Raw genomic sequence first — 20,649 nt, 5'->3', positions numbered from 1 at the left:
AGTTCTTTCTCAGGTGGGTCAGGGGAGGAGCTAGCCCCACTACTAAAGCCCCTACCTTTGCTCCTGGACCTCCAGATCCTTTTCTGGACCCCCAGACCTCTGGAATGGTACTGAAGAGAGTGGTCTGGGCCCCCTGTGGTGGCTCCTCTGGGCTCAGCATCCCAACTCATTCAGCCACTTCCTGAGTCACCAAGCCCCCCTATGCTGCCCCCTCAGTGCCTGACTCATGCTGGGCAATGCTGACCCCTGAGGAACCCCCAGTATAGAGGGAAGAAAGAGCCGGATACAGACACCCCCAAAAGTAAAAAAAAAAATACATTCTACTAGGAAATGCTTTTGTTTTTTTAACTTTTTTTTTTTAGTGGAAGTACTGGGGATTGAATCCAGGCCCCTGCGCATGCTAAGCACAGGCTCTGCCACTGAGTTTTACTCCCCTTCCCCTCAGGAAATGCATTTTTTAAAGAGAACAAATCTTCTATGAGTTCCTGCCTGAGAAGGAAGCAAAAGGGTCCTCCTAACTAGCCGGGTGTCCTGGGTAGAAAGAAGAACCTGAGCAAAGGCTGTGAGAGGTCAAAGCTTGCTGGGTGAGGATGGAGCCTGACTCCACCTGATGATGAGGGAGGCGGGAGGAACTGGAGAGGGTCCAAGCCAGGCGAATGAGGGCCCTGAAAGCAGGGGAGGGGGCTTTGGGCTTCCTCCTGGGGTGATGGCCATGGTGGCGGCGGTGGGGACTTACACTGCGCCTGCCCCATGGGCCTGGTGACTCAGCACACTCACAGTGAGTCAGACTGTGCCCCTTCTTATGCAACTTTCCTCCTGTTCTCTGCCCAATCTCCACCCTATCCCCAGCCCTCTCACTCCACATGGCCTGGAGTCACTCAGGACTTGGGTTCAAATCTCACTCTGGAAAGCTTCTGGCAATTCACCATAAGATGGGCAGATACCCACCTCCATGGGGGCTGACCTGTAAGGTGGGCACCATTTACTCCCCTCCTAGATGGGAGCTGCACTCCTAAATTGGGAGTGGCGGAACAGCCTCAGGTCCCGTCAGCCTCAGTAGGGCTGGGGGGTCATCTCTGATGCCGGGCCCTGGTCAGTTATTCAGCTTTCACCCTTGGCTTTTCATTCTTCTTTCACTCTAATGGTACTTCTCCTTCATCTTCCTCTTCCAGTGTTTAAAAATCATCCAAAATATTCATAGATGAATGGATAAGCAAAATGTGGTACAGCCATTCAATGAGACATTACTCAGCTGTAAAAAGGAATGAAGCATGGATTCATGCCCCAACGTGGATGAACATCAAAAACACTATGCCTAGTAACAAAAGCCAGACACCAAAGGCCACACATTGTATGATCCCACTGGTGTAAAATGTTCATCACAGGTAAATCTATAGAGATGGAAAGCAGATTAATGGCTGCTAGGGGCTGGGGAAGGGGGACTGGGGAGTGACTACTGATGGGCACAGGGGTTTCTTCAGGGTTGAGAAGAACATCTTGGAACTAGATGGAGGTGATGGTTGCACTAAATGCCACTCTGTACACTTCACAATCGTAAATAGCTCATTTTATGTTATGTGAATTTTATCTCAATTTAAAAAAGTCATCAGAGAAAATCACCAATAAATGCCCAAAATGGGTGAAAGTTTGACAGGCCTCAAGATAGTCATGCAGTTTCAAAGTATCTCCCCACAAGATACTGATATTTATTCATTACAAGGGGAGATGGGGAAGAGAATGGTACCTTTACCACACTTTTACTGAGCCGACTTCTCTTGAGTGATCAATTTAACAGCAGTTAAACATCAGTTAACATCAGTTGGAAACTGACATCAGGTTCCTCCCGATACGACGCACCAGGGAGGACCAGCATCACTTCTGCTGTTCCTGCCAGAGACATACAACCTGAACCTGGTCCTGAGGAACCAGCAGGTCAGCCTGCTAAGGGCTGTTCTACAAAACAAATGACCTCAACCCTCCAAAAATGTCAGTGTCACTAACGACAATGAAAGGCTGAGGAACTGATGCAGATTAAAGGACATCAAGAGACATAACAAGCAAATGCAGCACGTGGTCGAGGGGTAGATCCTGACCAGCAAAGAAATATGCTTTAGTGGGTATTACTGGGGCAACGGGAGAACTTTGAATATGGACAGAGGGTGAAATCTGTGGTATGCTTAGATAAGAGAATGCCCTTGATCTTAGGAAACGCATAGTGATGAATTTGGGGGCAAAGGAACATCATGCCTGCAATTTGCTCTCAAAAATACATACATAATTATAAGACAGATTCGGCAGAATTGGTGAATTTGAATAAAGGGCATATGGGAATTGCACTATTCTACATTTAAATTATTTCAAAATAAAATGTTTAAAAATTGACCAGAGATCTCTGAGGTGCCCTATCTCCCACCTTGGTGGCCCCGTGCTCAGCTCGTGTTCAACCGCATTGTGGGTGACCCTCAGGCTCCTTGGTCTTGGCACCTCACCCCCAGTTGATTCCTCCTCCCCACAGTCTCATCACCAAGCCAAAGACCTGTGGCTCAGTCCAGCCTCTTTCTCCTCCTCCTCCTCCTCCTTCTCAGAGCCAGAATGACCCCTGACCTGCCCACTCTCCCTCCCTGTTTGACTCTGCCCCCTCCTTTTGGGTGCAGACCTGTCCCTTTGCTGGGATGTCTTTCTTCCAGTTCCTCCTTCTGGGCGGAGCCCCCCTGAACCCTCCTGGGGGAAGGAAGGTGTACCTTCAGTCCCTGGAACAAAGCCAGACATAGAGCTGGAGCTCTCTCCCTACTTGCTGAATAAATGAAGGAATAAGTAAGCCCCTCCCTCCCAGGCAGAGCCTTCACCAGCCCCTCTGTATGCCCTCCCCAGACCCTGTCCCTCCCTCTGGCCCAGCCCAAAGCCCACAGGGCTGGGGGTGTCTGTGTTTGGCTTTTTCTTCCCCAGACTGAGGGCTCCTCTAGGGCTGGGCTTGGGGCCTTTGTGGGGGTCCCACTCTCACCACAGGGACAGAGCCCAGTGCAAGGTGGCTTTGCAGCATGACTGATTTTGGAAGAGGCAGTATGATCAAATCCAGCACAACTGGCTGGAGCGGCAAAGCTGTGTAGGGGCTAGGGTGGGGCTGGGGGGGTGGGGTGGACCTTTGGGGGTACACACAGGAAGGGGTTGCTTTCAGGAAGGGCTGAGAGTAAGAAGAGGTGTAGGTGTTTGCAAGCATGCAGTGAGACACCTAGCTGGTGTCTGAGGGCTGAGGCCTCAAGTATCACCCAAGGCTCAAGGCCTGGCGAAGCCTGAGTTTAGGATTTGTCAGAGGTTTTAAGTCCCCACAAAGCTCTGTGCATGTCTCTGCATTTGCGCATCTTGGCTGTGTTGTTCATGAGCCTTGCCGGACGTGCCTGGCTTCAGTTGCGGGGTGTGTGTATGGGGGTGTCTGTGTTTGTGTCCTGGCTCTGTGTCCCGGCTCTGGATGTGTGTTGGGGAGTAGGGAGTGTTTAGGACGCTGGGTGTGTCGGTCATTGCGGGTTGGGCCCGCGTCTCACCGCATAGCGGGCCTGAGTTTTCGAGAGGGTCTGCGGGTCCCAGGCTGCGTGGGTGGAGGGTGGGCAGGGACCCCGGGAGGCCGGGCCGGGGGCGGGGGAGCTCAGAGCCGGCCCTGGGGCGGGGCGAGCGGCCCAGGGTTGGGGGCGGGGTGGCCCTGCAGTCTCACTTCAGCGAAGTTGGCGGCGCGGAGGCTGGCCCCGGACGCGCCCGGAGCCCAGGGAAGGAGGGAGGAGGGAGAAGGGAGGAGGGAGGGTCGCGGCCGGCCGCCATGGGGCCGGGGCCCCGGGGCCGCCGCCGCCGCCGTCGCCCGATGTCGCCGCCGCCACCCCTGCCGTCCGTGCGGACGCTGCCCCTATTGCTGCTGCTAGCGGGGCTGGGGGCTGCAGGTGAGGGGCTGGGACCTGGCGGGCGGGATGGGGTGGGTGGTGGGGGAAGGGTAAGAACGGAGTGCAAAGAAGGCCCCCCCGAGTCTAGGGCTGGGGGTCCTGGGAACCAAGGACCAGAAAACAGGGTCAGGGAGTGCAGGAGCTCGGGCACTGTGTGCCAGTCCCAGGGGCCAGGGACTCAGAATTGGGAATGTAGAGAGTCAGGACCCCAGAGGCCCGAGGAACTGGGGCCCAGGAGAGATCTGGGCTGGGAATGAAGGGACTCAGGAGTCCGGGACTGAGAGCTCGAGGTGCGGGGATTAGCGGTGGGTAACCAAGAGTCCGAGGCTCTCTCACAACCCACTCCCGTCTGGAGTCCTGGGAAGGTCACGATTGGAACCCAAGTACCCCCAGGCCGGTGGCCCCTCGCACACAACCCCCCCCCCCCACTTCAACACTCCGGGCAGGCCTGGCCGGGCGGGGGGCGGGGAGGGGGCGCGAAGTTCTCGGAGCTCTAAACTCGGAGAAAACTTCCCAGGCCGGAGCGCGGCAAGACCCGGAGCCGGAGTTGGAGCTGGAGCCACAACGGCGCCCGCGCCCCTTACCCCGCCCGCGGCCCCGCTCCCTCCCCTGGCCGCCGGGACCTGGCGGCCCCGGGACCCGGTCCCCGCCTTGGGAAGGGAGGGGAGGGCAGGGGGCGAGAGCCCACGTGCTCTTCTCCCGCTCTAGCGCCCCCTCCCCGCAGCCTGAGCCCCTCCCCAGCCCGCCGGGGGGCCCCGCCCCTCCCCCTCTCCGCTCTCCCCTCCCCCGCCCGGGACAATGGCCGCGCCGTCTAGACACCCCCTCCCCCCGGCCGGCCTAGCTCTTTCTTTGCCAGACAAAGCGGGACGGCGGCGGGGCCGGGCGGGGGCGGCGGGGGCTGCGGGGGCGCAACCCCCCAAGGGAGGACTGGCCGCCAGAGGAGGGACGCGGGCCGAGTGGCCCTGGCCTCGGGTCCCTAGGCGCTGCTGTGGGACTCGGCGCTGGAAGGGGTGGGGGTTGCGGGAGGGAACCAGCCTCCTCAGCCCGGCGCCGGGGCCGGTGGTGGGGCAGGACTGGGCAGGAGCAGCCGCCTTCGCGAGGCCAGTGCACACACACACATGGCCTGTCACACACTCAGGCACACACAATCCTGGATCACACGTGCGGAGATGCCGACGTGCACACGAGCACACACAGGCAGAGAGTCCACGCAGAATACACCCACAGATGTGCACACCCAGCTCACACATGCTCACACATGCATGCACAATCACACATGTTTACACTTACCGTGCACCACAGTCCACGGCCTCACACACACTGCCTGCACACATTCAGGTCCGCACAGACAGATGCGAGGACATGCCTGCAGCCAGCTCATATACATGCAGGCCAATGGGCACTTTCAACCCACACACGGACACACCAATGCAAACACAGGTCACACACACACACACAGATGTATTCCCAGATATGTGGTTCACATACATGGACACACAATAAGTTCCAGCCTACAAATATGTCATACACATCTCTACACCCATGCAGATCATGAAAACGCACATGTGGCTCACAGGGCCCACAGCTTAGCAAGTCCCACGGCTTGTGTCATGTGGCCCCCGGTGTGAGTTTACAAACACCCATTGGTCCCTGTTTGGGTAGTAGTGTCATGTCCGCTTGTCCCCCAAGGAAGGGGACACAAGCCAAGTAGCTGCATTCTCTTGTGCAGCTTAACTTGTTCTGTCTCTCACTCTCTCCCTTTTTTATCTCTCTCTCTGTCCTTACCTCCTTCTCTCTGGGTCTGCCTGCTTCTGGTTTTCTCTCTTCTATCTCTCTGTGTTCCTCATCTTCCCCACCCCTCTCTTTCACACAGGCACAAACGGGCACACAGGCATGCAGTGGCCCCACAACTGCTGGCACACACAAGTCTCCACTGGCTCACACCCCGCCACACCCCTGACCATCTGACAGTTAGACTGGGTCACACCCCAGAGGGACACAGCCCTCAGGGATGGGGACGCTGGACAGAGCAGTACACACCTTATGCCAGCTGCCCCTCCCTTCAACACAAACCCTATCCCTGCAACACCCAGTGCTGGCTGCACATGGAGGACATGCCTTGGCTTCTCTCTTCAGAGCTAGCATGCAGGCCTGCCCAGCTGGAGAAGATGCCCAGCATCAGGGGAAGAAAGATCCATGGTCCCAAGACTCCCCACCCCTGCCCCCTTCACAACCCCAGGATCTGGGCACACAGTCCCAGATCTCCCTTCCACGTTCGGCAGCACCCTCACTTCCTGTCTTAGCACCACCACCCCTATTCTGGCAGCTTCTGAGCCTCACATCTGGCACTAGTCAGCCCCTCCTCCTGCCCACCCCTGCCTTGTGGTTCCCAGGGCTCGAGCTGGCAGGGACAGCTGCAACCCCAACAGCTGGGGCCGGGGTGGGGGTGGGGGGGTCGTGGGAACTGTGGATGGGGGTGCTCCCCGCACTCAAAGAGACGCCCCCAGCCTGGCGCAGCTGTTGCCTGAGGGAGGAAAGGAGGGAGTCTCACTCTGGGCTGGGGTTCCTGGGCGCCTGCCTGACCTCCCTACCTTCCTTCACCCCCACCCAGCCCCCCCTTGCCTGGATGGAAGTCCGTGTGCCAATGGAGGTCGCTGCACCCAGTTGCCCTCCCGGGAGGCTGCCTGCCTGTGAGTGCCTGGCTCTGAGCCATCAGTGGGCCCGGTGTGGGGAGGCGGTCTGTCTTCTCTCCCCATCCCCCACCTCCGTGTTCATCATGGATGCTTCTACCACTTCCTACATGTGTGTGGCTTGGGCAACCCCTTGTTTCCTCATTGGATCGAGCAGAGTTAGAAGCAGAGGCTCTGGAGTCTGTCTGTCCTGGTTCAAATCCCACATCACATTGCTGACTGCCTGGGACTTAAACTCTTTAAGCCTCAGTGTCCTAGTCTGGAAAATGGGCCCAACAACCCCAACTTCACAGAGTTCTCGGTTGCCTAAGGTCACGTGTAAATCCCCTGGTGGAGGTAGTTATTATTCAATCAATAAATCTTAAGGGACCAGTGGCGGTAGCTTGGCAGTAGTGGGTAAGTGGGTACAGCATCTGCACCTTCCCACATCCCAAGATTTAGTGGCAGGGGCACAGGAGCCCTGCTCTGCCTCTTTCTTGCTGTATGACCTTGAGTTAGTAGTCACTTTCCCATTCTGAACCTCATTGATCTGTGAATGAGGGTACTTCTCCTTGGCTTGTGGCAAGAATGCAGTTGTTGGATAATACAAGGAAAGGCAGAGGGTTGGGGGAGCAGGGCAGGGCCTGAGAAATTGCTGAGCAGAAGCAAACAGAGCTCAGTTTGAATTCTGGGCTCTTGGATACCTTGAGCAAGTGCTTTGAGCTCTCTGAGCCTCAGTTTTTGCATCTGGAAGATGGGGCAATAATAGTCCCTTTATGGGGTTGATTGTAAAAATTAAAAGAGACTTTTCATATGGGGAATGCAGCATAATGCTGGGCATAGAGTGAGTACGCAATAAATGAGATTATTATTATTAGGAATAATAATAATGGTAGGGACACTGGAAATAGATGCCAAAAGGGAGATCCTCTCAAGGTTATGGGGAAATGCTTGGTTCCTTTTATAATATTGTCATTAATAATAGCAGGTCACCCAGTAGCCATTCATCTATTCATTAATGTATACACTGATTCAGCAAGTGTGCCAGACCCAACTTGGGTAGGTCTGGGGTGATTTGAGAGCCCTTTTGAAGTTACACACACACTTCGGAGCCCCACTTTGGATCACCTGGGTAGGGGTCTTAGCCTGGCTGAGCAGATTTCTCGGGTTGGGAGTTTGCGGTGGTGGGAGTGGGAGGAAAGTGTGGCCTTACCTGGAGCCACTCACCTGGGAGGCCAAGCCACCGGGGCCGGGCGCCTGCGCAGTGGAGCTCCGCGCCTGGAATGCTGCCGACAGGTGAAAGCGCCCGCGGCTGCCCCGCCCCCCGACAGGTGAATCACTGGCGCGCGCGTCCGCCCGGAGTCCGGATCGCCCGGAGTGGAGCGGGCTCAGTCCCCAGAGCTGGGCCGTGGGAACCATACCCCACACCCCCCTCCCCACACCCTAGTCTCCCTCAAGGTCCCAAATACTCGTGTCCTTTCAGGGGCGCCCCAATCTATCACCCCTCCATGAATTCCCTAACTCTCCCTTTTAAAGTAGGCTCCCAAACCCTTGTCTCTGTCTCCTAGTCCTCGCCTCTCGGGCCAGTCCCCCCACCAAGTGCGCGCTCCCCGCTGCCCCCGCCCCCGTCGGTCTCCCGCAAAGCCCAGGCAGTGGGGCGGGGCGCGGGCGGAGGCTGGAACCAGCCCGACCGGTCGGCAGGGGCGCGGGGCGCAGAGCGTGGGAACTCGCCCGCGGCGCCGGGAGGGGGCCGCGCAGCCACGCCTTGCCTGACTGGGTTGGCGGGGGGGACCCTCAGTCTTCCGCGCCCAGCGTAGCGCGCCCCCTCCCGGCGCGCAGTCGTGGCTGCTGTCCTTGCCCTGCTGGCCTTTGGGGAGGGGGCTTGGAAGTTGGGCTCTCCCCTTCTAACACCATCTGCACCCCTACCCGTCCGTGCCCCGACTTGTTTCGCTGGGGCCTGGGGTGAGGGGATCTTGTGGGTGACGCTAAGGACTGAGTCAGCTACTTAAGTTTAGCCGCAAGCCAGAGGGAGGAACGGGCGAGAGGGATGGGTAGCGTCGGGGGCAGGGCCTGGACCCTCTTGCCTCTCCAAGCCCCTCCTTCTGACTCCACCCTTTGGAGCTTTCCAGTCTGAAGTCCAACACTCATATTTCCCTCACACTCGAGGTTGCCTTGGTGGGTTTGGGGAATGGGCTGCAGGCCGAAAGGCGTCCCCCAACAAGAAGGCTCCAGCATTGGTGTCCACCTCCTCCCCGCAACGGGGATGTATGTGTCCCCAGGGAAGAAGCTGAGGATTTGTGAGGGGTCTTCCTGTCTGTCCATGTAAGGGTCGCCCATATCCGAGAAAGAGGCTATGGGGTGGTGTCTGAATATTCGCCAGGCCAGTACACAGTGTTGGGATGTCCCTCTGTATCTGTGTCTGTTACAGGGTCTTCTGTGTGCCTGGGTGGTGGTCTTCTGGAGTCTGAGATTTTGCATTTGCTGTTTTCTCTGCCTGGAATGCTCCTCCCCCATAGCCTCTACTTCCATCTGTGAAAATATAGTATTTGCCCCCACCCACCACCATCCTCCTTATCTTGTGTCTTTTGTTTCCTGGGGCCCCTGCAGCGAGTTACCACAAACTGGGGGGTTTAAAACAACAGAAATTTATTCTTGCTCGCAGTTCTGGAGGCCAGAAATCAAGGTGTTGGCACCCACAGTCTCTCCAAAGGTTTTAGGGGAGAGTCCTTCCTTCCCTCTCCCAGCTTCTAGAAGCTCCAGGTGTTCCTTGGCTTTTGGGTGCCACACTCCAATCTTGGCCTCGCTCTTCACATGCCCTTCTCTTTCTCTCAAGTCTCCCTTTGCCTTTCTCTTGTGATGACACTTGTCACTCAATTTAGGGCTCACTTGGATGCAATCCAGGATGATCTCATCTTGACATCGTCACTTAATTACATCTGCAATGACTTTTTTTCCAAATAAGGTTATAGTCACAGGTTCTGGGATATGGACATGTCTTTTCTGGGGCCACCACTCAACCCACTACATCGTTCATGGCCTTCATGGCCCTCAGCAACCCCCGCCCCGCCACTTCCGGCATGTTGTTTCTTTTTTCCTTTTACCCTTTTCTTTTCCTTCCTTCCTTCCTTTCTTTTCTTTTCTTTTCTTTTCTTTTCTTTTCTTTCTTTCTTTTCTTTTCTTTCTTTCTTTCTTTCTTTCTTTCTTTCTTTCTTTCTTTCTTTCTTTCTTTCTTTCTTCCTTCCTTCCTTCCTTCCTTCCTTCCTTCCTTCCTTCTTTCTTTTCTTTTCTTTCTTTCTTTCTTTCTTTCTTTCTTTCTTTCTTTCTTTCTTTCTTTCTTTCTTTCTTTCTTTCTTTTTTTCTTTCTTTCTTCCTTCCTTCCTTCCTTCCTTCCTTCCTTCCTTCCTTCCTTCCTTCCTTCCTTTCTTTCTTTCTTTCTTTCTTTCTTTCTTTCTTTCTTTCTTTCTCTTTCTTTCTTTCCTTCTTTCCTTTTTTTGTATTTTTGGGGGAGGTAATCCGGTTTATTTATTTATTTTTTAATGGAGGTGCTGTAGATTGAACCCAGGACCTCGTGCATGCTAGGCAGGCATTCTACTACTGAGCTCCCCCAGCCCCGCATGTTGTTTATTAATGAATTATTTGCATATCTTCTCTTCGCCAGAGCTAGCTGTGAGCATCAAGAGGGTAGGGACTACTTTTATTGTGTTTGCGGCTGTATTCCTATTGCTAAGAACACAGTAGGTGCTTAGTGCTATTAGCTGCCTGGATGAATGAGTGGGTGTGTTTGCCTGTGCGTTTCTTGTCTGTTTTGTGCATATCTCTGGGTTTGGGGCTGTCCTGCCCTGACTTCCCCCACTGAGCCATTTCTGCCCACAGGTGCCCACCGGGCTGGGTGGGTGAACGGTGCCAGCTGGAAGACCCCTGCCATTCGGGCCCCTGTGCTGGCCGTGGCGTCTGCCAGAGCTCGGTGGTGGCAGGCACTGCCAGGTTCTCCTGCCGCTGCCCCCGAGGCTTCCGAGGTAAGAGAGGGTCTGGAGGGGAGCCTGAGACAAGCAAAGGTGTGGGCAGCCCAAGCTCACCCTTTCTGGTTCCCTCCAGGCCCAGACTGCTCCCTGCCGGACCCCTGCCTCAGCAGCCCCTGTGCCCATGGTGCCCGCTGCTCGGTGAGCCCCGAAGGCCGCTACGTCTGCTCCTGCCCACCTGGCTACCAGGGCCGCAGCTGCCGAAGTGACGTGGACGAGTGCCGAGTGGGCGGGCCCTGCCGTCACGGTGGCACCTGCCTCAACACGCCTGGCTCCTTCCGCTGCCAATGCCCAGCTGGCTACACAGGGCCACTGTGTGACAACCCCGCCGCGCCCTGTGCTCCCTCGCCGTGCCGGAACGGGGGCACCTGTAGGCAGAGTGGCGACCTCACCTATGACTGTGCCTGCCTTCCTGGTGAGGGAGCTGTACCCAGGGGAGACAGCAGAGGTGGGGGGACAGCCGACTAGCCAGGAAGTGACCCTACTTGCTTCCTCCTCCCATGCTAGGGTTCGAGGGCCAGAACTGTGAGGTGAATGTGGATGACTGTCCAGGGCACCGATGCCTAAATGGGGGGACATGTGTGGATGGTGTCAACACCTACAACTGCCAGTGCCCTCCCGAGTGGACAGGTGAGCAGTGGGACTGGAGGGAAGACCTCAGGTGGGACATGCGCTGGTGTCTGGACTGGGGCATCTTTGTGCCACAGGCCAGTTCTGCACAGAGGACGTGGATGAGTGTCAGCTGCAGCCCAACGCTTGCCACAACGGGGGCACCTGCTTCAACACGCTGGGTGGCCACAGCTGTGTGTGTGTCAATGGCTGGACAGGCGAGAGCTGCAGTCAGAATATTGATGACTGTGCCACGGCCGTCTGCTTCCACGGGGCCACCTGCCATGACCGCGTGGCCTCCTTCTACTGTGCCTGCCCCATGGGCAAAACTGGTGAGTGGCTGTTTTCCCTGGAGGCAGCAGGGAGTCGTTGATGGTTCTTGAGTGGCGGCAAGGATGGAGTCTGACTTGAGTGTTAGAATGATTATGGTGGAAGCTGGATTTGGGGTAAAGGGTGAGCCTGGGGGAGGCCTGGGAGGAGGCTGGCAAACAGTCCAGGGCAGAAGCCATAGGACTGGAGAGCTAAATCTTTGGAAGTGGCAAAGGTCAGAGAGGGTGTTTGGGAGGGGGACTTGGAAATGGAGAGGCAGAGGGTACTGCAGAAGCAAAGACTTGAGCATAGGACTCTTTTATAATCAGAAAAAGGGTCAATAGATTTAAAAACAGTATGTGGATGTTTCCAGCTTATTTTCAAATGGTTACAGTAGTTGAATCTAGGTGGTAGGTATATGAATAAACTTTACTGTATGTTTGAATTTTTCATTTATTATGTAAAAACCTGTATGAATTTTTCATAATAAATGATTGGGGGGAAATAGCTACTAAGAACACTGCTGGTTAATAAAAACCAAAACCAAAACACGAAACAATATTTGGGGGTTTGGGACTTTTGGGCAGAGCTGGGGTGGGGGGTCTGCCCTTGACCTCTGCCTGTTCCTTCCCAGGGCTTCTGTGTCATCTGGATGACGCCTGCGTCAGCAACCCCTGTCACGAGGATGCTATATGTGACACGAACCCGGTGAATGGCAGGGCCATCTGCACCTGTCCACCTGGTTTCACAGGCGGGGCGTGTGACCAGGATGTGGATGAATGTTCCATCGGTGAGGGGGCGCTGTCTGAGAGTAGGGAAGGAGGGGAGGGGCAGGTTATCAGCTGCCCACGCCCTTACTGGCTATGACTACTCCTGCAGGAGCCAACCCATGTGAGCACCTAGGCCGGTGCGTGAACACACAGGGCTCCTTCCTGTGCCAGTGTGGCCGTGGCTACACTGGTCCGCGTTGTGAGACCGACGTCAATGAGTGCCTCTCTGGGCCCTGCCGCAACCAAGCCACGTGCCTTGACCGTATAGGCCAGTTCACCTGTATCTGCATGGCAGGTGTGTGGTTGGCATGGCTGGGGCGGGGCCTGAGAAAAGGCAGCAGGCTGCAGGGGTGGGGAGGGGAGCAGGAGGTGGAGGGAGCAGGAGGTGGAGGACCTGGAACTGGGATCCTGAGAGATTGAAGCCTGGGATGAGGTGGAGGCAGAGCTAAAGCAGAATCTTCTTCGAGGCTGTTGGCAGGTCAAGTGGAGTCAGTAGAACCTCATGGGAGTGGAATCTGGGACTTAGGACCCACTGAGGGGCGGGAGAGACAAGAGGGCAGGACCAGGGTCTGGAGTAGGGGTCGAGGTGGAGCCTGCAGACAGCCCTGCACTGATGCTGGGGTGGGACTGAAGCTGGACACAAGGCTATGGTGGGTCCTGGGGCTGGGAGCTGGGGACAGGCATCATCTGAGGACTGGAGAGGGAAGGGGTGGTCTGAAGGCAAGGCCCATATGGAGTCTCATAAGCCTTGAACCATTTGGGACCACAGCAGGATGGAGGTCCAACCTAAGTCTGAAAACTGAATCTAGGGTTGGGCTGGGGGCAAGGCCAAGACTCAGGAGAACTGTCTATGAGTGGGGAGGGGTGTACCTCCCCCCTTGCTCTCCCTTTGGACCAGAGGCTAAGCTCCACTGCCTAATCCCCCTTCCTGTACCTCTAGGCTTCACAGGCACCTATTGTGAGGTGGACATGGACGAGTGTCAGAGCAGCCCATGTGTCAATGGCGGGGTCTGCAAGGACAGAGTCAATGGCTTCAGCTGCACCTGCCCCTCGGGTAAGGACTCTGGGCCAGAGAGCCTGAAAAAGATGTGTCCCTGCAGGGGCAAAGGCTCCAGGGTGGGACCTGATAAGGCCATGTTAGTGGATAACTGTTATAACAGAAACCGCCTTATGCAAAACATTGACATTAATTTAAAACGAAGTAAATGACATTAAGTTAAAACCACCCAAATAAGGCAGCACCGGTGAGGGGTGACCGCTCTGACCCTATCTGGGCCCCTGTTCATCCCACACTCCTCACTCCAGGCTTCAGCGGGGCTATGTGTCAGCTGGATGTGGACGAGTGCGCCAGCACACCCTGCCGGAACGGAGCCAAGTGCGTTGACCAGCCTGATGGCTACGAGTGCCGCTGCGCAGAGGGTGAGGGCGGGCCAATGACAGGCCGGCGAGAATCTGGAGGCGGGCCTAGTGGGGAAGAGGGCCAATAATAGCCTTGGGGAAAAGTTGGGAGCAGGGCTGCAGCAAGGCAGAACCCGAGCAGGGCCAATGACAAAGCCAGGAGCCAATGATGGACGTAAGCAGAGGTAAGGCTAGGGGTGGGGCCAAAGGGTCTCGCAGGATAGGTGTGCACTTAATTAGACGGGGCAGGTCCGATCCCCTCCATCCCCAGGCACCTCCCATATGTCCCTATTTCCAGTGGAGGGCGAGGCAAATCAGGGCTGATGGTGTGAAGATTGGAAGTAGGGTCACGCAAGGGGTGGGATTTAATTATGGAAGGGTTCTGGCCAGGAACCAGTCTTGGAACTTGTAGCTGGGTGGAACGGAGTCCAGCTGGGGGTTGGGGGGTGGGACCTGAACTGAACCCGCCTCCTGTTGGCTCGATGGGCAGGGCCTGAGGAAGAGCTAAGCCAGGATTAGGCACAGGCCATAGCTCTGGGCAGGACCTTGACAAGTGGGCGGAATCTGACCCTCTGGCCCCACAGGCTTCGAGGGCACAGTGTGTGAGCGCAACGTGGATGACTGCTCGCCAGACCCATGCCACCACGGACGCTGTGTGGATGGCATCGCCAGCTTCTCGTGCGCCTGTGCCCCGGGCTACACTGGCACTCGCTGTGAGAGCCAGGTGGACGAGTGCCGAAGCCAACCCTGCCGCCATGGGGGCAAATGTCTAGACCTGGTGGACAAATACCTCTGCCGCTGTCCTCCTGGCACCACAGGTGGGTCTGGGGGCTGGGCTGGGGCAGGAACAGTACATCTGGTGGGGCACAGAGGGTTTGGGAATGGTGCTCCTGGCATGGCACAGTGGTGTCTACCCCTGCCATGTTCCCTTCCTCAGGTGTGAACTGTGAGGTGAATATTGATGATTGTGCTAGCAACCCCTGCACCTTTGGAGTCTGTCGGGATGGCATCAACCGCTATGACTGTGTCTGCCAGCCTGGCTTCACAGGTGGGCCAGTGGCTGCCAGGGCAAGGGGGTCTTTATAGAAAGAGAGTGAAATCACCCATCTTTCTTGGCTGGGTTTTGCCCCTCTCTTTGCATATGCTTGTCCAACGAGGTTGTCCACGCTTTGCTCTGAGGTCATGCTTTCTCTCATTGGCATGTTATCCCCATATTGGCTCAAGATGATCCTGAAACTTACATGAGGGTGTTCAGGTTCAGGGACTGAGGTGCTTCTGAGTGGGGCCAAGGTAATCCTTGGGGGAAATGAAAGTGACTTCGTGTAAGTTTAGGGATGAGGCTGATTTGGGGCAAGGCATCTCTGGGTTGAGGAGGTGGCTGTCTTAATTTGTAGAAGAGCTCATGTGTTATGAAGAAAATGAGATTGTCCTGTTCAAGGGTCTTGCTGTGCTAAATGGGGCAAGGTTGTCCCTCCCTGGCTGGCTTGACCATCCTTGTCCTGGGATGAGGTTGTCTGTGTGCTCCCCAGGGCCTCTCTGCAATGTGGAGATCAACGAGTGTGCGTCCAGCCCGTGCGGAGAGGGAGGCTCCTGCGTGGATGGGGAAAACGGCTTCCGCTGCCTCTGCCCACCTGGCTCCCTGCCCCCACTGTGCCTACCCCCAAGCCATCCCTGTGCCCAAGAACCCTGCAGTCATGGCATCTGCCATGATGCGCCCGGAGGGTGAGGCCTCTCCCCAACCCCTGACCTCACCCCTGCCTCCCTGCCCTCCTGCCAGCCCTGACTGCCTCCCCCTCCAGGTTCCGCTGTGTGTGTGAGCCTGGCTGGAGTGGCCCTCAGTGCAGTCAGAGCCTCGCTCGAGATGCCTGTGAATCCCATCCCTGCGGGGCAGGCGGCACTTGTACCAGTGATGGAACGGGTTTCCACTGCACCTGTCCCCCTGGTGTCCAGGGTGTGTGTCCCCACCTCCCCTCCCCAGGCCCTCCTCCTCCCTTCTTCATTCTCATTTCCCTTATGCTCCAACCTCTCTTCCTCCTCTGCATTTGCCCTTTTTATCTTTTCCTCCCCCACCCCTACCCAGGAGCTTGGGAGGTGCGTATCTAGGTGGGGACCCTGGGGGGAGATGGGAAGAAGGGGTCTCTCAAGACTGTCTCACCCTGCCTGCCCATTACAGGCCGTCAGTGTGAGCTGCTGTCCCCCTGCACCCCGAACCCCTGTGAGCATGGGGGCTACTGCGATTCCGGCCCGGGCCAGCTGGCTGTCTGTTCCTGCCCCACTGGTTGGCAAGGTACACCAGCTGCTTCTTCCTCCTCCTCTCCTTCACCTCCTATGCCCCCTGCCCCATACTGGGTGATGCCGGGGACCCAGAGAGGTGCTCATCCCTGGCCCTGCCTTTTAGGGGAGCTTACTTCTGGGAAGAAACAGAGCTAGACACAGACAGTTGCAGCCCATGTGGTCAGTTCTGGAGAAGAGGAAGGGATATGGGGAAGCTAGGGCTCATGCTGAGAGTTTGGGGACAGCTTCCTGGAGGAGCAGACATGAATCACAGAATGCATTCGCCACCCACTGAAACAAGGAGAAGGCAGTTCCGGAACAGCATGTGCAGGATGCCCAGAGGCAAACTGTTCTTGCTTTCACCCATCTCAGTCTTCAGGTTCTTCCTGAGCACCAGGTACCCTCAGACCCTACCCTGCACCCTCTAACCCTGAATGTTATTTTCCTCCCCACTCCCAGGCCCACGATGTCAGGATGATGTGGATGAGTGTGCCAGCCCCTCACCCTGTGGTCCCCATGGTACCTGCACCAACCTGGCAGGGAGTTTCAGCTGTACCTGCCAAGAGGGCTACAGTGGCCCTTCCTGTGATCAGGACATTGATGATTGTGACCCCAGTGAGTTCAGGGGAGCTCTTGTGGGGGTGCTGCCCTAGGGAACATGTACCTCAAGCTCCTACTGTGTTCCTAGCATTTCAGTTCTGTGCTTTCATTTCATCTTCACAGTTCTCTTACTTTCCCTGTTCTACTCATGAGAACTGAGGCCCCACAGAGGTTAAGTGACTTGCCCATGGTCATGCAGCAGGTAGAGGGATGAGCTGGGATAGGAGCACAGGTCTGTTGGACTCTGAAGCCTATAGACTGCCTCTGGCAGCCGACAAGTTAGGACTGTGTGTGAAGTATGAGATAACAGGCCCCTGGCGAGTCTCTAGGAGCGCTGATCCATAGTCAAAAAATGCAATCTATATATGAATTAAATTTTGTGTAATAGCCCCGTTAAAAAGGAAACAAACAAAACAAAACAAAAAACAAAACAAAAAAAGAAAACAAAACAGGTGATATGAAATTTAAACAATTTATTTAATCTCATACATAAAAATATTGTCATTTCAACATGTAATCAATATAAAATTGTCGAGATAGTTTACATTCTTTTTCCTTTTTTTTCATACTAAGTCCTCCCCATCTGAAGTCTGGTGTCTGTTTTACACTCATAGCGCATCTCAAGTTGGACCAGCCACATGGCAAGGGCTCAAGAGCCACATGTGGCCAGTGGCCACCATACTGGCCAGCACAGGTCAGAGGGAGGAGGCTTCCTGTGCTGAGCCCAGGAATTGAGCAGACACAACTAGCAGCTAAAGGCTCAAAGGAGACTTTTTTTGGCTCCTCCAACTCTGTCCCCCTTCCACATAGGTGAGGTTTCCAGATAATGGTGGGGACGAGGCCACAGAGAGGACAGAATTTGACCCCCCTGACCAAACGTGCCCCTCCTTCCCAGTTCAGCCTAGTTTCCTCCTGATTCCCCTTTATGCAAGGCACAGCTGGGTGAGGCTGGGCTGATCGGGGGTGAGGTGGGTGACCAGACCTCCTCCTTTTTGACCACAGACCCCTGCCTGAATGGCGGCTCATGTCAGGACGGAGTGGGCTCCTTTTCCTGCTCCTGCCTCCCTGGTTTTGTTGGTCCCCGCTGTGCCCGGGACGTGGACGAGTGTCTGAGCAGCCCCTGCGGCCCAGGCACTTGCACAGACCACGTGGCCTCCTTCACCTGCACCTGCCCGCCAGGTTATGGAGGCTTCCACTGTGAGCAGGACCTGCCCGACTGCAGCCCCAGGTGGGTGGGAGTCAGGGACCCTGGCATTGGATGAGGCGTGGGACCTGAGGAGTGGGGACAAGGAGGGAATCCTCGGCTTGGCACTCAACTCAGGACTCTGATACCTGATGGGGCAGTGTCCAGGAAGGCGCAGGGCATCTATCGGGAGGTCACCTTAGGGACGCTGGTCCCTGAGAGGGCAAGACCAGGCCAGGGTGACGCCTGCACTTGTCTCCCACGGAGCCCTGAAGTACCTGGTATATTGCGGCCAAAGGACACGAAGGGGCGGGGCCTCTGCAGGGACCGCGGCTTCTCCTTGGGGTAGGGGTCGAGTGTTCGCTCACCTAACGCTAGGAGGGGCCCAGGAGCGAGGGCGGGGCCTCCGAGGGGGCGGGACCTGACGCCCCACCCCCAACCTTTCTCTCCAGCTCCTGTTTCAATGGCGGGACCTGCGTGGATGGTGTGAATTCGTTCAGCTGCCTGTGCCGCCCCGGCTACACCGGCGCACACTGCCAACATGAGGCCAACCCTTGCCTCTCGCGGCCCTGCCTGCACGGGGGCGTATGCACTGCCGCTCAGCCGGGCTTCCGCTGTGCCTGCCCAGAGGGCTTCACGGGCACTCAGTGCCAGGTGGGCGGGGTCACTGGAGTCTTGGGGGAGGAATCTAGAGGGATGCTCTCAGAGAGGGGCCCGCATGGAATCCACGTCTGGGGGTCTGCTGGATCCTGGGGACGGGTTTGCAGGGTGGTGAGGGTCCTGCCTGGGATCCTGGGGTAGGAATCAGGAGAGGCCTTCTGGAGCCTGCCCAGGACCCTGGAGGAGAAGCTGGGGCATGATTCCTTGGGGTCCCCAAGCTAGGATACTGTGGCCTTCCTCTCCAGACGCTGGTAGATTGGTGCAGCCGTGCGCCCTGTCAGAATGGAGGTCGCTGTGCCCAAACTGGGGCCTCTTTTTACTGCCTGTGTCCCCCGGGATGGAGCGGCCGCCTCTGTGACATCCAGAGCCTGCCCTGCAGGGAGGCCGCAGCCCAAATCGGTGAGGGGGAGCATGTAGCCAGGTGTATGGGGCTCAGGAGGGTGTGTGTGCACAAACTTTCTGCTAGTGTGAAGAGGAGGGTGCAACAGCATATAGACATGATGGGGTGTGTGTTCAAGTGTTTTGTGGATAGGTGACTGTGTGACAGGGGCAGGATGGTGTGTATGTTCCTCACCTTGAGACAACGGAGATGTCTGCAACTCTGCATGTGACCTAGCTGGTGTGAGCTTCGAAGGGGTGTGTGTGTGGGTTTCAGATGTGTGACAACTTGATGGAGTGTGGGTGAGACCTTGGTGACATGCTGGGGGGGGGATGTTGGGTGGTGCAGGGAAGAGGAGGTGCTGTGCCTGACGCCGCTGTCCTCTGCCCAGGGGTGCCGCTGGAGCAGCTGTGTCAGGCTGGTGGGCAGTGTGTGGACAAAGACAGCTCCCATTACTGTGTGTGCCCAGAGGGCCACACGGGCAGCCACTGTGAGCAGGAGGTAGATCCCTGCTTGGCCCAGCCCTGCCAGCATGGCGGCACCTGCCGAGGCTACACAGGGGGTTATGTGTGCGAGGTAAGGAGCACCCAGGGGAGGGCGCTAGTCACTTCTGGGTGTCTGGGTACACATTTCTGTGTGTCTGTATCCTGGTGTGGTGTGTCTCTCTCTAGGTGTGTCTGGGGTCTTGCTTTTGTTACTCTGGGTATATCTTTGTGTGTGTCACTCTGGTAGATCTGGAGGGTGTTTCTGTCTGTCTGGGTGTACTTCTGCCTTTGGTTGTCTCTTGGACATGTTTATGTGACTCTCTGTGTCTCTCTGGGTGTGAATGCATGTGCCGGTGTCTGAGTGTGCATCTCTGGGTGTGTGTGTCTTGGATGTATCTGGGTGTCTGGGTATTTCTCCTGTGTGTCTGTCCTGGGCACTTGTATGTGTGTGTCCCTTTGCACTGAGTGTATTTGTCTGGTGTCTTGTGTCTGGGTGTGTTTCCATGTACTGGGGGGGGTGTGTCTGTACACGGGACATGTCTCCATGTGTTGGATAACAGTGTGTCCTTTCACATTGGGATTCTCTGTGTCTTCATGGGAGTATCTGAGTGGGTCCCTGTCTTACTCCCACCGCAGTGCCCAGCTGGCTACACTGGTGACAACTGTGAGGATGATGTGGACGAGTGTGCCTCCCAGCCCTGCCAGCACGGGGGCTTCTGCATTGACCTTGTGGCCCGCTATCTCTGCTCCTGCCCCCCAGGAACGCTGGGTAGGCCAGGGCCAGAGCTGGGGGACAGGACGGGAGGCTGGGTCTCTGTCCCCTCCTGACTGTTCCCCCATCTTCCCTTCCCCCAGGCGTGCTCTGCGAGATTAATGAGGATGACTGTGGCCCAGGCCCGCCCCTGGACCCAGGCCCCCGGTGCCTGCACAATGGTACCTGTGTGGACCTGGTGGGTGGCTTCCGCTGCACCTGCCCCCCGGGATACACTGGCCTGCGCTGTGAGGCGGACATCAATGAATGTCGCCCAGGCATCTGCCACGCAGCACATACCCGGGACTGCTTGCAGGACCCAGGTGGGGGCTTCCGCTGCCTTTGTCATGCCGGCTTCACAGGTGAGCATGGAAGAGGGGGCTGGCCTGGCATTCTGCCTGTGTTCGCCACTGTGGCTGATCCATGTGCTCCTGCTTGCCCAGGCCCCCGCTGTCAGACTGTCTTGTCTCCCTGTGAGTCTCAGCCTTGCCAGCATGGAGGCCAGTGCCGGCTGACCCCAGGCCCTGGGAGTGCACTGACCTTCTCCTGCCACTGTGTCCCGGTAGGTGGTGGTGACCAGTCACATCAGGGTCTCTGGGAGATTGAGCGAGAGCATG

The 20,649-nt window shown here is 56.6% G+C and overlaps 1 protein-coding gene across 1 annotated transcript in view; it reads left to right on the top strand.

The window, feature by feature from the left end:
* The first annotated feature begins 3,747 nt into the window (after positions 1 to 3,747).
* NOTCH3 (notch receptor 3) overlaps positions 3,748 to 20,649 on the top strand; it is a 31,489-nt gene continuing 14,587 nt past the window's right edge. Inside the window, exons 1-23 of the mRNA XM_064479939.1 lie at positions 3,748 to 3,926; positions 6,538 to 6,616; positions 10,469 to 10,611; positions 10,691 to 11,029; positions 11,122 to 11,244; positions 11,322 to 11,555; positions 12,167 to 12,322; positions 12,412 to 12,597; positions 13,243 to 13,356; positions 13,608 to 13,721; positions 14,285 to 14,518; positions 14,638 to 14,748; positions 15,230 to 15,422; positions 15,500 to 15,651; positions 15,874 to 15,987; positions 16,434 to 16,589; positions 17,577 to 17,802; positions 18,210 to 18,411; positions 18,663 to 18,816; positions 19,188 to 19,372; positions 19,918 to 20,050; positions 20,137 to 20,394; positions 20,476 to 20,594. Of these exons, the coding sequence (XP_064336009.1) occupies positions 3,809 to 3,926; positions 6,538 to 6,616; positions 10,469 to 10,611; positions 10,691 to 11,029; positions 11,122 to 11,244; positions 11,322 to 11,555; positions 12,167 to 12,322; positions 12,412 to 12,597; positions 13,243 to 13,356; positions 13,608 to 13,721; positions 14,285 to 14,518; positions 14,638 to 14,748; positions 15,230 to 15,422; positions 15,500 to 15,651; positions 15,874 to 15,987; positions 16,434 to 16,589; positions 17,577 to 17,802; positions 18,210 to 18,411; positions 18,663 to 18,816; positions 19,188 to 19,372; positions 19,918 to 20,050; positions 20,137 to 20,394; positions 20,476 to 20,594 (3,843 nt within the window). The 5' untranslated portion in view covers positions 3,748 to 3,808. The remainder of the gene's footprint in view (positions 3,927 to 6,537; positions 6,617 to 10,468; positions 10,612 to 10,690; positions 11,030 to 11,121; positions 11,245 to 11,321; positions 11,556 to 12,166; positions 12,323 to 12,411; positions 12,598 to 13,242; positions 13,357 to 13,607; positions 13,722 to 14,284; positions 14,519 to 14,637; positions 14,749 to 15,229; positions 15,423 to 15,499; positions 15,652 to 15,873; positions 15,988 to 16,433; positions 16,590 to 17,576; positions 17,803 to 18,209; positions 18,412 to 18,662; positions 18,817 to 19,187; positions 19,373 to 19,917; positions 20,051 to 20,136; positions 20,395 to 20,475; positions 20,595 to 20,649) is intronic.

Source organism: Camelus dromedarius, chromosome 27 (assembly GCF_036321535.1).
Source record: "Camelus dromedarius isolate mCamDro1 chromosome 27, mCamDro1.pat, whole genome shotgun sequence".
NCBI lineage: Eukaryota > Metazoa > Chordata > Mammalia > Artiodactyla > Camelidae > Camelus > Camelus dromedarius.
This window is presented reverse-complemented; position numbering and strand designations above follow the sequence as displayed.